Consider the following 14,001-nt stretch of genomic DNA (forward strand, 5'->3'; position numbering starts at 1 on the left):
AAATTGTCAAAAGTGCGATATAAATGCAAGTCTTTCTTTACATTAAATAATGTTTAGCATAAAATAAGGTTGGTAGATTGCAAAATATCAGGGCAGCTGAGCAACAGTATAAGGATTGACATCTGCCAGCTTATATAAAGTTACAACTTTGTTGTGCACATTACCCACAATGTGTAACAGAGCAAATAGTACATCGTCTACAAAGAGAAGAGGTGTGATAAACGCAGTGGCCTTTTGCGATATTTGCATTCCTATACAATTGCAAAATAGATGATAAATGCACACGAATGTGAATAAAATAACAGCACCACTTTCTAAATGCCAGCCTTGTTTGGGTAGCAGCCTCAAAGGCAAATTTACAATTATTTAAAAGATAATGCAGATAATTTTGATGTTTGATAGCGTAAAATGATAATATCAGACTGGTCATCTGTTATACATCAATTAAGGTCAATAGAAATAAAAATTGGGAGAAGTGTAAAATGTGTGCTTTATCCAATGGTGCCCATTTAATACCATTGCCCAAAGTTAAACTTACCCCCAAACTAGTTCCTCTGTTTTGTTCTTGAGACATATCTCAAAAATAGGTCACATTCTTTTCCTTGTGGTTCTTTGCACAATTTCAATAGGCCAGAGATAGATATCTCAATGCAAAAATTGGATGCTATTTACAGTATATGCTATGAGTATATTGTCTTTTATTTGCTTACTATTTTACAAACCAGTACAATACCAGGGATTCTTTCCAGTGAACACCTGACCAATACTTAGTTACAAATAATTCAGGTGGAGGAAGGAAAGCCATTTCTTAGTGCTAAGTAACTGGTGTTGCAGAATGAGCTCCCATATGCATGGGCATGTGCTGCGATATAACTACGTGCGAGGAGTTATGTTGGTGGCCATGTTATTGAGATGATCTGCTGAAAATACCTTTTGCTTTAACACAGTGTAAATAATCTTTGAAACTGTAGTAAGTTAATAAATGTTTTTTTCTCCCCCTGACATTGACTTTATAGGGTGCTGAACGAAAGATACGCGATGAGGAGCGTAAACAATCTCGTAAAAAGACCAAACCCAATGATGGTAGTTCCCATCTAAACACCTGTGAGTATTGAAGGATATAAAGGTTACAAAACCAGGCAAGTACAGGTGGACATTGTAAAGAGTAAAAGTTCCCTGTTAGTTTGTGCACAGATTTTTTAGGTTCCAGATTAATCTTGATTAATTTTGAATTTTTGTAAAGAAGTGATAATCAGTTTTTCAAATCAGAACAACCTATGAATTTTGCAAATATCTTATTTTTTCAAATTGACCTATACACGAGATTTGCTGCATTTTTCAAGTCATTGAAACTTAGGGTAAAATTTTCAAAAGGTGGTCCCTGCCAAAATGGTGGGACCTGTAGTGGGTTGGGAACCCATTACAGCTTCAGCAGGTTTGCCAAGGCTGTTTAGCTGAACCGAGGCATAAGCATCCTGTCTCCAAGTTCCCGGTCAATCTAAGAGGGTGGGCATGATAACATGCCAAATTTGTCAAAAGGAAAGGTTTCTAATTAAAGGGACCCGAGTATGGGTTATAAGGCCTACGAGAGTGGAGAGGAGACCTGGGAAAGCTGTCCCCCCGCCCCACCACCACCTTCTCCACTGGAGATCTCACTCATACCTGGAGGTTCTGCTGTAAAATCCGAGGAGATGCAACAAGGTGATCTTCCACTAGGGTGGATGGAAGAGGCCAACCTCTCCAACTAAGCTGGCATGTGTGGAAGTGACCACAGAAGTCGGCAGCAAGACTGTTGTCCCTCCAGCCAGGGGATGGTGCACGAAGAGGAACCAAAACCTCAGGGGGTCAGGAAAGGTGAGTAGCATAAGATGTTCAGATGCCAAGCCCCCCCCCCCACGTTGACTTGCTCCACATTCTCCTGCACAGCACACCTCAGTACAACACACTTGCAGTTGCATTCATTCCCCTCTCTCCAGACACCTCCCATCCCTATCTGAGCAGCCAACGCTCGTACTTACTCTCATCCTATTGTCCACTTGCACCCAGGCCTCGCAGATACCCTGCACAAATGTTGTTCTTCCCTCCAATCCACACAAGCCATTACAAGCACTCATATCTCCCTGCTTTCCTTGCAGGAAAAGGAAGGACTCCAGTTTGGCGAAAGGCAGAGACTTTAGGGATAGGGGTGGTGTTGGAGGATGGTGTTGGGTTGGTGGTTGCCCTGCTGTGACAAGCACCTTGACAGCCTCAGGCAATACGTGTCTACTTGACAACTGGGGAAGTAGATCTTGTTCCAGGAGGCTGCAGATGTCAGCAGCTGCTGTGAAAACCTGACCCTCCTGAGGCATTTGTGCTTCATGACAGGTCATGAAAACTGATCCTCTGCATGTAGACCCTGTGTTGGTAATTTCACCTCCTTTCAGTTGGATCTCTATATCTATTCCCTCTGCCCTGTAGAGCAGCATGTGGCTGAGGCTGTACCTGCTGGTGCTGGTCCCCCATTGCTGCTGCTCCTCTTGCTCTTCCAACAGAAGTCAAGTTAGAGCTGCATAAGTTGCTCCCATGCCGTAGTGAAGGCTGGCATCAGGGAAGCGCAGCCGAAGGTGAATGAAGTACTGGAGAGGCGAAGAATCTTCCAAGAAGTTGGCAATTGCTATTGATTAGCACTGAAAGCCCTCTGAGTAGTGGGTGCTGTGAACAGCAGCCTCTCACCTGGCCATGGCTGGAGCTCTTCAGTTTCACTGATCAGAGGCTTCCCAGCTTGTCAGTTTCCCAACAGGAAACTCTTCCCTCTGTGCCGTTGTCTTGGTGACCCTGGCAAGTTGCTGACAGCTTGAGGAACAGGTCCACAGGTTGTGGTTAAAATAGCACTTAATTAATTCTTAAAATATTTAACGGACTGACCCAAAAATTGCACAGATGTTCCCCACTCACCTTCAAACCCATTTGGATGAAATCTGGAAGTGGGCAGGATAATGTCAGGAAGCCAATCCTAGATCGTGTTTAGAGGAGTTAATTCCCTACACACACCCAAACCCACCTCCCTTTGCCTGTCAAAATTTCCCTGATACTTTTGGTTTCTTTGCCATGTGGACTAATGAAATAATTGGTAATATTAATATTTCACTTGTGGAAGTTATTGGATTGTATAAATAGGGAGGAGTAGTTATACTGTAGATTTCAGAAGTGTGATGGTCCAAGCATATGGACATTGCTCTATTATTTTTAACAAGTACTGTTACAGACACAATCTTATACCAACCAACTTCTGAACAATGACCAGTTATGATCATTGAATGGAAGGCAACTTAACATTTAATCATCCACGGATTTCAAGTTTTCTGGTTGATTTTTCTTTCAAAAATATGTAATTTAGAAAAAATCCTCAACCATGTCACTTCAAATTGTAATGATTCAAATCCCAACCACTGCAATTCATCACTGGTCATTGCATAATCCTTTTTTATTACACTCTTCTTGTGATTTCTGTTTTCAGTCCAGGACCAAAAGTTGCAGCTGATCCCCAACTTCAAGCAGACGGAGGCCACTATCTTCAAATCCATTCCTGACCTTGTCACTCAGCCAGTTCTTTTCATTCCTGATGTGCAGCAACGCACTGTGCATGTATGTCTCACCTTTTGTTTGATAGTAGTATAATGCATTACCTGGCAACACTGCTGCATTTTCTAGATAGGCTTCTGACATTTCCCTCTTCAGTTGCAGGATAGATGTTTTCCTGATGAAATAAGAGTTGAACATGAGTGGCCCGTGCCATTGTATATTTTGTATTTAAAAATTGTTTACAATTAATACTTAATTGCTATTGTTGGATTTGTGATTTTAATAGATTATGCATTCTATTTTATCAAACGCATAAAACAATCTGCCTCCTCTAGGACTACAGAAATTATTTATACTTTATTATAGGCGCTTATAAGCAGTTGAGTTTTGCTTCTCAAATAAACTTAAGCTCATCTACATCAATCTCATCTAAATGCTGCCCCTCAGCAGTATCATCTGAAAACAGCATCAGTTTCCACATGTACACTGACAATGCCACCATCTTTCTCGACCCCTCCTCCGTCTCCCAGTTGTCACATTGCTTAACAGGTATCCAGTACTGGATGAGTAGAAATGTCCTCCACCTAAATATTGGGAAGACTGAAGTTGCTATCTTTGATCCCCACCACAAACTCCATTCTCTAGCCATCAATTCCATCCATCTCTCTGACAACCATCAGAAGTTGAATCACATTGTTTATAGCCTTGGTGTCACATTTGACCCTGAGATGAGTTTCAACCACACATCGCGCCATCACCAAAACTGCTCATTTTCACCTACATGACTCCGCCCTACTCTGTCTTTGCCTTCATTCTTCTGCTGCTTACACCCTCATTCATACCTTTGTTCCCTCTAAACTTGACCATTCCAACACTCTCTGGGTCAGCCTCCCATGTTCTAACCTCTATTGAGGTCACCTAAAATTCACCCATCAATCCAGTGATTGCTGGCCTACTTTGGGTCCCAGTTAAGTAATGCCTCAATTTTAGAATTCACAGTTTTGTGTCATCCCTCCATGACGTTAGTCCTCCCTATCTCTGTTATTTCTTCCAGCCCTCTGACACCTCCTTGCTCCTCTAATTCCAGTCTCATAAGCATCCCTGATTTTAATTGCTCCACCATTGATGGCTGTACCTTCAGCTGCCTAACCTAAGCTCTCAAATTCCCCCTCTAAACCTCTCCATCTCTCTTTTCTCTATTACGCTTCTTAAAACCTTTGCTTTGACCAAGTTTTTGGTTGTCTGCCCTAATATCTTTTTATGTGACTTGGTGTTAACTTTATAATGCTGCTGTGAAATGCCTTGGGACATTTTACTGCATTAAAGGTGATATATAAATGTAAGCTGTTGTTGCAAGCTCATCAAGATTTTTAGTTAGTTAATTCCGAACTTGTGGATTGGTTGGTAGAAGCAGGGATATTGAAGTTATTAAACTTTATGATGATGGTAATTTTAGTAATGGCATCCTGTGCCTTTTCACAGGGATTCCCTGTTGGATCAGATGATCCAGAAGGTGAAGGGTAAGTTTGTTCTTCAATTAATTTCAAAGCTCATGCCAATATTGTTATGATCCCCGAAAGGACCAACAAATTTTAAAAAGAGATGAATTCTCCAGCGACCAATGGAAATGATTGAATGACCAGGTTTAACATTTTTAAGATCGTTACAGTAAACTAAACTAAAATCCAACATTAATAAAGGGAAGGTACTTCCCTATTAACTAACTGACATAACCAAAATATTCTTTGAGATGTTTTTACTTTACGCCAAGCTACCAGCAGCCATGGAGCCTTAAAAATTAGGTTCCATGCTCCTCCTGGCTTTGCAGCAAGCTCTCTACACCCTGCCATGCCAGGACAAGTCTTCTAATGTTCTTTGAAAATTGTTCCATTCAGTCACTGAGTATCCCTGAACCAACCTCCATCTATAGGGCCCCCTCCGGTGACTCCTTGTCCCTTAAATTTCCACAAGTCCCATCTCTCCAAATAGAGAAACAGTTCTCACCAGCAGCCTACTTGGTGGGTAACAGAAAAATCAACTTCTGCATGGCTCTTCACAGCAGTCTGCTCCCTGCTCCACACAACTTTGAGTTCTCTCTCCCTCTCTCTATTTCCCCCTTTCTCTCTTTGTCTTTTTTGCTTTCTCTCTCTCCCTCCCTCTCTCTCTCTTTGCCCCCCTCTCTCTTTGTTTGTCTTTCTCCCCCCTGTCCCCCCCCACCCCCCCCCATCGGTCTGTCTCCCTTCTCCCCCCCGTCTCTCTCCCTCCTCCTCCTCTGTCTCTCTCCCTCCTCCTCCTTCCCGCCTCACTCCCTCCTCCTCCTCCCCCCGCCTCACTCCCTCCTCCTCCCCGCCTCTCTCCCTCCTCCTCCTCCTCCACCCGCCTCTCTCCCTCCTTCTCCTCCCCCGCCTCTCTCCCTCCTTCTCCTCCCCCGCCTCTCTCCCTCCTCCTCCTCCCCTCCTCCTCCCCCCCGCCTCTCTCCCTCCTCCTCCTCCTCCCCCCGTCTCTCTCCCTCCTCCTCCCCCGTCTCTCTCCCTCCTCCTCCCCCGTCTCTCTCCCTCCTCCTCCCCCGTCTCTCTCCCTCCTCCTCCCCCGTCTCTCTCCCTCCTCCTCCCCCGTCTCTCTCCCTCCTCCTCCCCCGTCTCTCTCCCTCCTCCTCCCCCGTCTCTCTCCCTCCTCCTCCCCCGTCTCTCTCCCTCCTCCTCCCCCGTCTCTCTCCCTCCTCCTCCCCCGTCTCTCTCCCTCCTCCTCCCCCGTCTCTCTCCCTCCTCCTCCCCCGTCTCTCTCCCTCCTCCTCCCCCGTCTCTCTCCCTCCTCCTCCCCCGTCTCTCTCCCTCCTCCTCCCCCGTCTCTCTCCCTCCTCCTCCCCCGTCTCTCTCCCTCCTCCTCCCCCGTCTCTCTCCCTCCTCCTCCCCCGTCTCTCTCCCTCCTCCTCCCCCGTCTCTCTCCCTCCTCCTCCCCGTCTCTCTCCCTCCTCCTCCTCCCCGCCTCACTCTCCCTCCTCCTCCTCCCCGCCTCACTCCCTCCTCCTCCTCCCCCGCCTCTCTCCCTCCTCCTCCCCGCCTCTCTCCCTCCTCCTCCCCGCCTCTCTCCCTCCTCCTCCCCCCCACGTCTCTGTCCCTCCTCCTCCTCCTCCCCGTCTCTCTCCCTCCTCCTCCCCCGTCTCTCTCCCTCCTCCTCCCCCGTCTCTCTCCCTCCTCCTCCCCCGTCTCTCTCCCTCCTCCTCCCCCTGTCTCTCTCCCTCCTCCTCCTCCGTCTCTCTCCCTCCTCCTCCTCCCCCGCCTCTCTCCCTCCTCCTCCCCGCCTCTCTCCCTCCTCCTCCCCGCCTCTCTCCCTCCTCCTCCCCGCCTCTCTCCCTCCTCCTCCCCCCCACGTCTCTGTCCCTCCTCCTCCTCCTCCCCGTCTCTCTCCCTCCTCCTCCCCCGTCTCTCTCCCTCCTCCTCCCCCATCTCTCTCCCTCCTCCCCCCCCCCACGTCTCTGTCCCTCCTCCTCCTCCTCCCCGTCTCTCTCCCTCCTCCTCCCCCGTCTCTCTCCCTCCTCCTCCCCCATCTCTCTCCCTCCTCCTCCCCCATCTCTCTCCCTCCTCCTCCCCCTGTCTCTCTCCCTCCTCCTCCTCCGTCTCTCTCCCTCCTCCTCCTCCCCCGCCTCTCTCCCTCCTCCTCCCCGCCTCTCTCCCTCCTCCTCCCCGCCTCTCTCCCTCCTCCTCCCCCCCACGTCTCTGTCCCTCCTCCTCCTCCTCCCCCCGTCTCCCTTCTCCTCCTCCCCCCGTCTCTCTCCCTCCTCCTCCTCCCCCGTCTCTCTCCCTCCTCCTCCTCCCCGTCTCTCTCCCTCCTCCTCCTCCCCCCGTCTCTCTCCCTCCTCCTCCTCCCCCGTCTCTCTCCCTCCTCCTCCTCCCCCCGTCTCTCTCCCTCCTCCTCCTCCCCCCGTCTCTCTCCCTCCTCCTCCTCCCCCCCGTCTCTCTCCCTCCTCCTCCTCCCCCCGTCTCTCTCCCTCCTCCTCCTCCCCCCGTCTCTCTCCCTCCTCCTCCTCCCCCCGTCTCTCTCCCTCCTCCTCCTCCCCCCCCGTCTCTCTCCCTCCTCCTCCTCCCCCCCGTCTCTCTCCCTCCTCCTCCTCCTCCTCCTCCTCCTCCCCCCCCCCCCCCCCCCCCCCCGTCTCTCTCCCTCCTCCTCCTCCCCCCTCCTCCAGAAAAACAGCTGCTCTTCTTCATGATAAGGGTCTGCGAACTGTCACTTGATTTTCAGTAGGTTTTGTTTACAGGTCACAGGGGCCTGTCTCCAGACTGTGTTTATTGTAACATCTAGTTCACTCTTGGTTTGCTTTGTTCATTGTTGTCTGTGAATGTGTCTTTTGTTCTAGGTAGACTGCAGTACAATAAAGTTGCCAGTACCAAAAGCATGTTTGACGCTGTGTGCTATACAGCAGCTCTGAGTGAGGGATAGCAGAGGTTTCTTTAAAACCAGTTTTCCTCCTTCTCTAGAAGTGATGACTCTATTAAATAGAGAACAGTTCTAGCTCAAAGTGATCATTTTGTAGAGTTTCCCCACGCAATGTGTGTCAGTAGGCAATTTAGCTTTGGTGTGCATCACAAGGCTGGTCCTGTACTCACCCAGTGTCATTGGTTAGGTAGCCATCAGGGAAGGTAGAGGCTGATTATTTACCCTCTATTCCCTCATACTATGGTTAGTGTTGTTTATGCTCACTGGGCCACAGTGAGGTGGGAAGAGGGGGAGATAAAGGACCCTGTACAAGCATGTCTGATACATATGTAGAACACTGTCTCCCAACTTCTGACTGGCAGTGAGCTTTCCATTAATTTGAAGAAAGCCGGTGATGTTGAATGATAGTGTGCAATCCACCAGTGTTGTTTTTAATCTTCTATTGCAGTTCTGGGTCAGACAAATCAGGTAGGTCCCAGGTTCAGTCTGTCCTTGTTTAACTGATCTTAGCCAAGGTAGCAGTGGGAGTATGATAATTGGCCCCGGAGCCCCTGAGCTAGAAAGCAAAAACAACTAAGGTGCCAGATCTTGTTTGTTGGTCAATGATCCCCTATTGGAAAGCATATTTGTGTGAACGTTAAGTGAGGATAGATTGGGCATGGCTGCAATGCCGCCTAGGTATGAAGCCTGTCAATATTCAATGTTTCACGCTTGTGGATTGGTCACTTTTGGCCATGGTACCAAAGGGGCTACAGGCACCTGCCCAGCACAAGTTAGTACTTCCAGCAGTGTAGAAGAGAAATAATAATAAGGAAAGTTGAGAGGACAAAATTAAAATAGAATGAGCACTGTCTGTAGCTATATAGCAGCTCAGATGGAACAGGAGCAGTGTACAAGCACCTGGACCAGATTTGCCAAAGTTTTATAAATACTGTATCCCTTGAATGATTTCTTCCTGCACAAATTTTAGTAACAATTATATATGTAACCCTTTTGTTATATATTTGCTTATTTATATAGGTATATTTTTCTTGATGCTGATTTAAAGATATAGGAATATTTTACCTATAAATATGCATTGCAATGTTTTAAACATTTACACTATATCTTCTGCATGTTTCACTCTGATCATGCATCTGGAGCTAGAGAAACTGGTTAGACTTTATTTTTGAAAGTTATCTCAAAGTATGCAATACAGCAGAGCTGTTAGGCTGTAAACTCCTCTTTAAAACTTTTTTATTCACTGATAAACTGAAAAGAGAAAAGAATTGAGAAACAGGAAAGCAAGATTAATTATTTGTTTGACTTTTTCTTGCTCTGAATGATAAAGAGACAGTAAATGGGGGAAGACTAGTTGGGAAAAGGCACCTTGATAAAACAAAATATTCAATAGGTATTTCCATAAATGTAGTTGTACAGAAATCTTACGTTGACTATAATCCTCGTTGATTTGAATATTTAAACTACAGTCTCTTGTTTCTTTCTTTCAGCCTTTATCTCAAGTACTTTGTGATGCTGTCATTTTAAATTCAAGTTGCTTTTATAGGGTGCCATTTGAAAAGATAAAGCACATAATATGTTTCTCATTAATATTTCCCTACCATCATGAGGAATAACCTCAGTACTTAGTTGTCATGCACTCACTCTGCAGTAGATACACACTTACTTCACTATACAATGGGCTAGATATATCTGCTGATGGTAACTGGTACAAATGTTTTTCCACTAGGCTTTAACATTAAAATTGCCAAGTTTATAACTTTTCACCACTTTCTATCCCTATAAATAAGGAGTTATTACTTAGACAGGAGGGGCTATCCTACCTGCCCAAACCCATTGTCTTTCTATATGGTACTATTACTGGTGACCAGAGGTGGCCAGACAAAAGCAGCTGTTATTCTTGGAGTAATGGTAATTTTCTACCCACTAGGCGTACCTAGCACCTCAGATAGTTTGAGTCATATCTTCTCCACCAATGCTGCCAACATCTACCTCTGCCGAGCAGTTTACCCTCTTTTTGCTCCTCATTGTTGGCTGGGTCCTCATGTAATGGCTAAAGGTGAACAGGAAAGAACAGTTTATGAAGGAGCAAGGTAGTTTTGATTGTATTTTAAGTCCTCAATTCAGAAGTAAAGCTGAACCGAGGGTACAAGATGAGTCAGAGCATCAAAAAGACATGCATTTTGAAATAAAGTCTCAGGTTGGTCCAGGCCAATTTGGACTTTTGTTAGCATTTGAAAGGCTAGTCTACTAAACATGTATCCCTTGAGCTATCGCCATACGTTACTGTTTACTGTACCAAGTAATATCGGTCCCAATCTTTTTGAGTGCCCCTTATGCCTGTGCATATACATATCCTGTTTGTAATCAACTTTCAGAAAATCTGCAAATTTCACTTATTTCCACAATCTTTTTGTACATTGTAAACTATGAAAATTGCAACTTGGACTACCCATGCGGGAAAAATGTAAGAAAAACCATTTTTGGAAAATTGAATTTCTGATGAGTAACAATTTACCACTGGACTTCTGAACAGTACATGCAATTAATGTTTCAGATCAGGGCTGAAAAGGCTGCCATACCTGCCTGATGAAGATTTTGGTTCGCCCAATAAGATCCTCAGGATAGAAGAACCAAATAAAGGTAAATATTTCTGGTAGCCTGGAGATATGGAGCACTGTTGAGAGACTAGCTCCATTATTCCATCAAAAATATTATTGGGATGTAGTGGAAGTGAAAACTATACCAATTTTGTGAACTAAAAATGGTTTTTGGGAAGATAAGAGTAGCTTCCACCAATAAGTGATCTGTTTTGGTTAGGGATGTAAATTGTTCTATTTCATACTCATTAAAGAAAAGCGGGTATAGGCTTGACGTGATACTGTGTGAAAGCAGTGTCTCCTGGTCCCCTAGTGCTTCAGATTTAAAATCATTATCCACATGTTGAAATCCCTTCCTAACATAACTAAAACTTAAAACTGTAACTCCCTCCTGCCTGACACCCACTTCCTAAACACACCATTCTTCTGATTTTTACCTTTTGTGAAGTCCCCCTTTCTCTTCACGCCGAAATCGGCAGCTGTATGTTTCACATTTTATTATGTTGTTTACTTTGAAACGCAATGGGAGGATTTGTCTTGTTGGAACACCCTGATGTACACCTTTCTCATCTATTGTAACTCTTTCGAGAAGATGTAACTCTTTCGAGTACAAACCCGTTTCCATCTGTTTCAGATGAAGTTACATTGTTTCATAGTTTGCCATTGTGAGATTTGAACTCTTGATCTTGGGGTTTCTCATCTATTGTAGGCGGGCAAAGTCTAGACACACTTTAAACTCCAAATGCAGTAGAAACAAGGGATAATGACGCAATCAAGCTGCTACGAGAGCCTTGCTGAGAGTCCTGGGGTTGTAATCCAGGCGTGTTGAGTGTTTCCTCACTGGCATTCTAACCATTACCACAAGGCTTATAGCACCAATCCTTTTCAGATATCTCTTTCCAGAAGCTTTCTTTTCATATTAATAAATTAGTCAAGGGTGCCACAAATAGGTGGATAGAATATGATTTAATTGATTTGTGAAGTGAAAGAGCACCAGTTGAAATCTATTAGATAATTTCCCATGGGTGAGGAAATTCAATTGGCTGAAGTAACCAACACTTACATTAAATTTCCTTCAATGAAGGAGATAAATCACTTGATTGAAATAGATTGCATGCAGAATGGCTGTTACATTATTATGCTAAAAGAAGCCCAGTTTAGTGAGAGGAAGAGGGTTCAGATCCAATGTGGTGAAGGGGGAGAAGATTTAGATAGGAGGAAAAAGTAGTAACATCAAAGAGTCTCTTCTGTGTAGGAATGCATGTGGTCGTATTCAGTCAGGATTTCTTACTGTCTCAATTACTTAAAATACTATTTGTTCTATTGTGTAGATGATTGTTGCTTGTTCTTGGATTCCCTGATAAAGAACAAGAGTAATTTTGTGAATATCATTCATAATGGCAGTACAACCCATGGCAGTACAACCTGATCTGAGTATGAACAATCCTATTAACACATTAATGAGTGACTAGCATTGGCCATTAAGATATCCCTTAATCATTCACTTCATTTTGCAAAACCTCTACAGCTTTTCCTCACATTTAAGTTTTATTTGCTTGCATTACTTTCATATAGTCCAATCTCCCTTTTATTTCAGTTTAGTTCTCTTCATTTTATTTGGCTTTTTGAGCCCCTCCTTTTTATCCTAGGAGCTTAAATATGGGTGGTCAGAATAATGCAGTTAACATCAACTCTGCCTAAGCAAGAATTTAGACTTCACTGATGCTTAAGTTATCCATGTTTGTACACATTTAGACCAATTTGAGGGGGGGGGAAAAAAAGCTTAAATCCTTGGGGAAATGTGGCACTCTTGAATTCCTTGCGCCATTAAATTAAAATATCTGGCCACCTAAAACTTGATGGCCAGACAATTACTTTATGGAGGCTCAGTGCTGGAAGTCTGATGAGAGAGACTGGTGAATTTCCTGGGCCAGATCCATTTGCAGGCTCCTGGAAGTATTCACACCTGCACTTGAGAGCTTGCTGTTTCAGGTGAGTGGGGGCAGGTGTTGTTTGGGTAGGAGGTGGTGAGAATGGAATGCTTTCTGCTGCAAGAGACAAATGCTTACGACAGTAAGCAATCTTGAAGATTATTTTTAGATATTCCGGTGGTTGAGAAAATGGCAAAACCTGCAATTCCATGGTGAAACAACCATTCCATGGTGTTGATATTGATTAATGTCATTGTGTTGGCTCAATTAAATCCTGTAATATAAGGGTGTTTGGCAGAGTAAGGATTAATGTGAGACTGAAGAACAGTACCGCCTACATAATGATGTAGAGAGTCACATGATAATAGACTGCAGAGGAGAGTCTGGAAGCAGTTTGCATGGAGGCAGCACCCATGCATGGCAAAAACTTGGATATGTATCTAGTTATGGGTTAACAAACTGTTTATGCTTAACCATACAAGCCTCCAAACCTCTCAGTGAAACGTCAAACAACCTTTACAAAATGTCCCACCTTCCAAAGTTGGGCACCTGTTCAGAAAGTTTCTATTCATGGTGTCCAGTGTTGCCTAAGTGATAATGATGTGAAATAAGAGGTCACCCCATGAGTACCATGTCCAGCCAGGCTACCTATCTAAAATATAAAGCATAAAAAAATTTGAGAAATGGAAGACTAGATCAAGCGACATTATTATTGGATTTTCTATTTAACCTTGAAAAATGTACCACCTTTTTATTTTATTTTTTTAAATTACTTTGAAGTAGATGTTCAGAAAAATTTAAGAGAATCTGTCAGAAAGCTGGGTCCGGATTTTGTAAAATATTTTGGGAGCAACTTTGCTTTTACCTGGGAAGTTGTACATTTTGTATAGGGTAGCTTGTTCAGTATTATACCACAGATGAGTGATGAGTGTTTAAATGACAAGTTATCCCATAAGTGCTATCCAGCTTGTCACATGGAGCAATTCTGGCCTTTAACTAAAAGTTCATGTACCATGTGGAAGTAGAACCAAGCTCCTTTCATATAATGACTGTTATTTGTTGGATATTAGCTGGCAGCACAATGGTAAGCAAAGAGCATTTGGCACTGGGTGCGGCGTACTTTTCTAACTATGTATCTAAACCCAAACTTTGTTCACAAGCATTATATTGACAACCACTGGTATACAGACTAGATCCAGCACTGGCCCAGAAAATTGGATAGTGGCAAGTTCCAAACTTCCTTCAGTTTGAATGCTGATTTTCAAATATTTAGTCAGTCAGGTTAACACTAGTTTCCTTTTGATGTAAAACATCTACTCGGGCTCTGTCAAAGTCCCACCTGTGACATCTGCTTGCATCTTACGTTAAGGATATCATAAAATCCTGATACTTTTAGCAAGTGTGAGCCCTCTTCAATCCCAAACCCTTCAAAAAAAAATAAAATAAAGACTATGTTGCATCTAGCTATCGAGCTT

At 44.3% G+C, this 14,001-nt stretch overlaps 1 protein-coding gene across 3 annotated transcripts in view; it reads left to right on the top strand.

Moving 5' to 3' along the window:
* LOC121277593 (grainyhead-like protein 1 homolog) overlaps nt 1–14,001 on the top strand; it is a 106,917-nt gene that overhangs the window by 84,375 nt on the left and 8,541 nt on the right. For all 3 annotated transcript variants that reach the window (XM_041187118.1, XM_041187116.1, XM_041187117.1), the window contains 4 exons: nt 1,017–1,104; nt 3,497–3,624; nt 5,044–5,081; nt 10,553–10,638. In XM_041187118.1, the coding sequence (XP_041043052.1) occupies nt 1,017–1,104; nt 3,497–3,624; nt 5,044–5,081; nt 10,553–10,638 (340 nt within the window). The remainder of the gene's footprint in view (nt 1–1,016; nt 1,105–3,496; nt 3,625–5,043; nt 5,082–10,552; nt 10,639–14,001) is intronic.

This window comes from Carcharodon carcharias, chromosome 5 (assembly GCF_017639515.1).
Source record: "Carcharodon carcharias isolate sCarCar2 chromosome 5, sCarCar2.pri, whole genome shotgun sequence".
NCBI lineage: Eukaryota > Metazoa > Chordata > Chondrichthyes > Lamniformes > Lamnidae > Carcharodon > Carcharodon carcharias.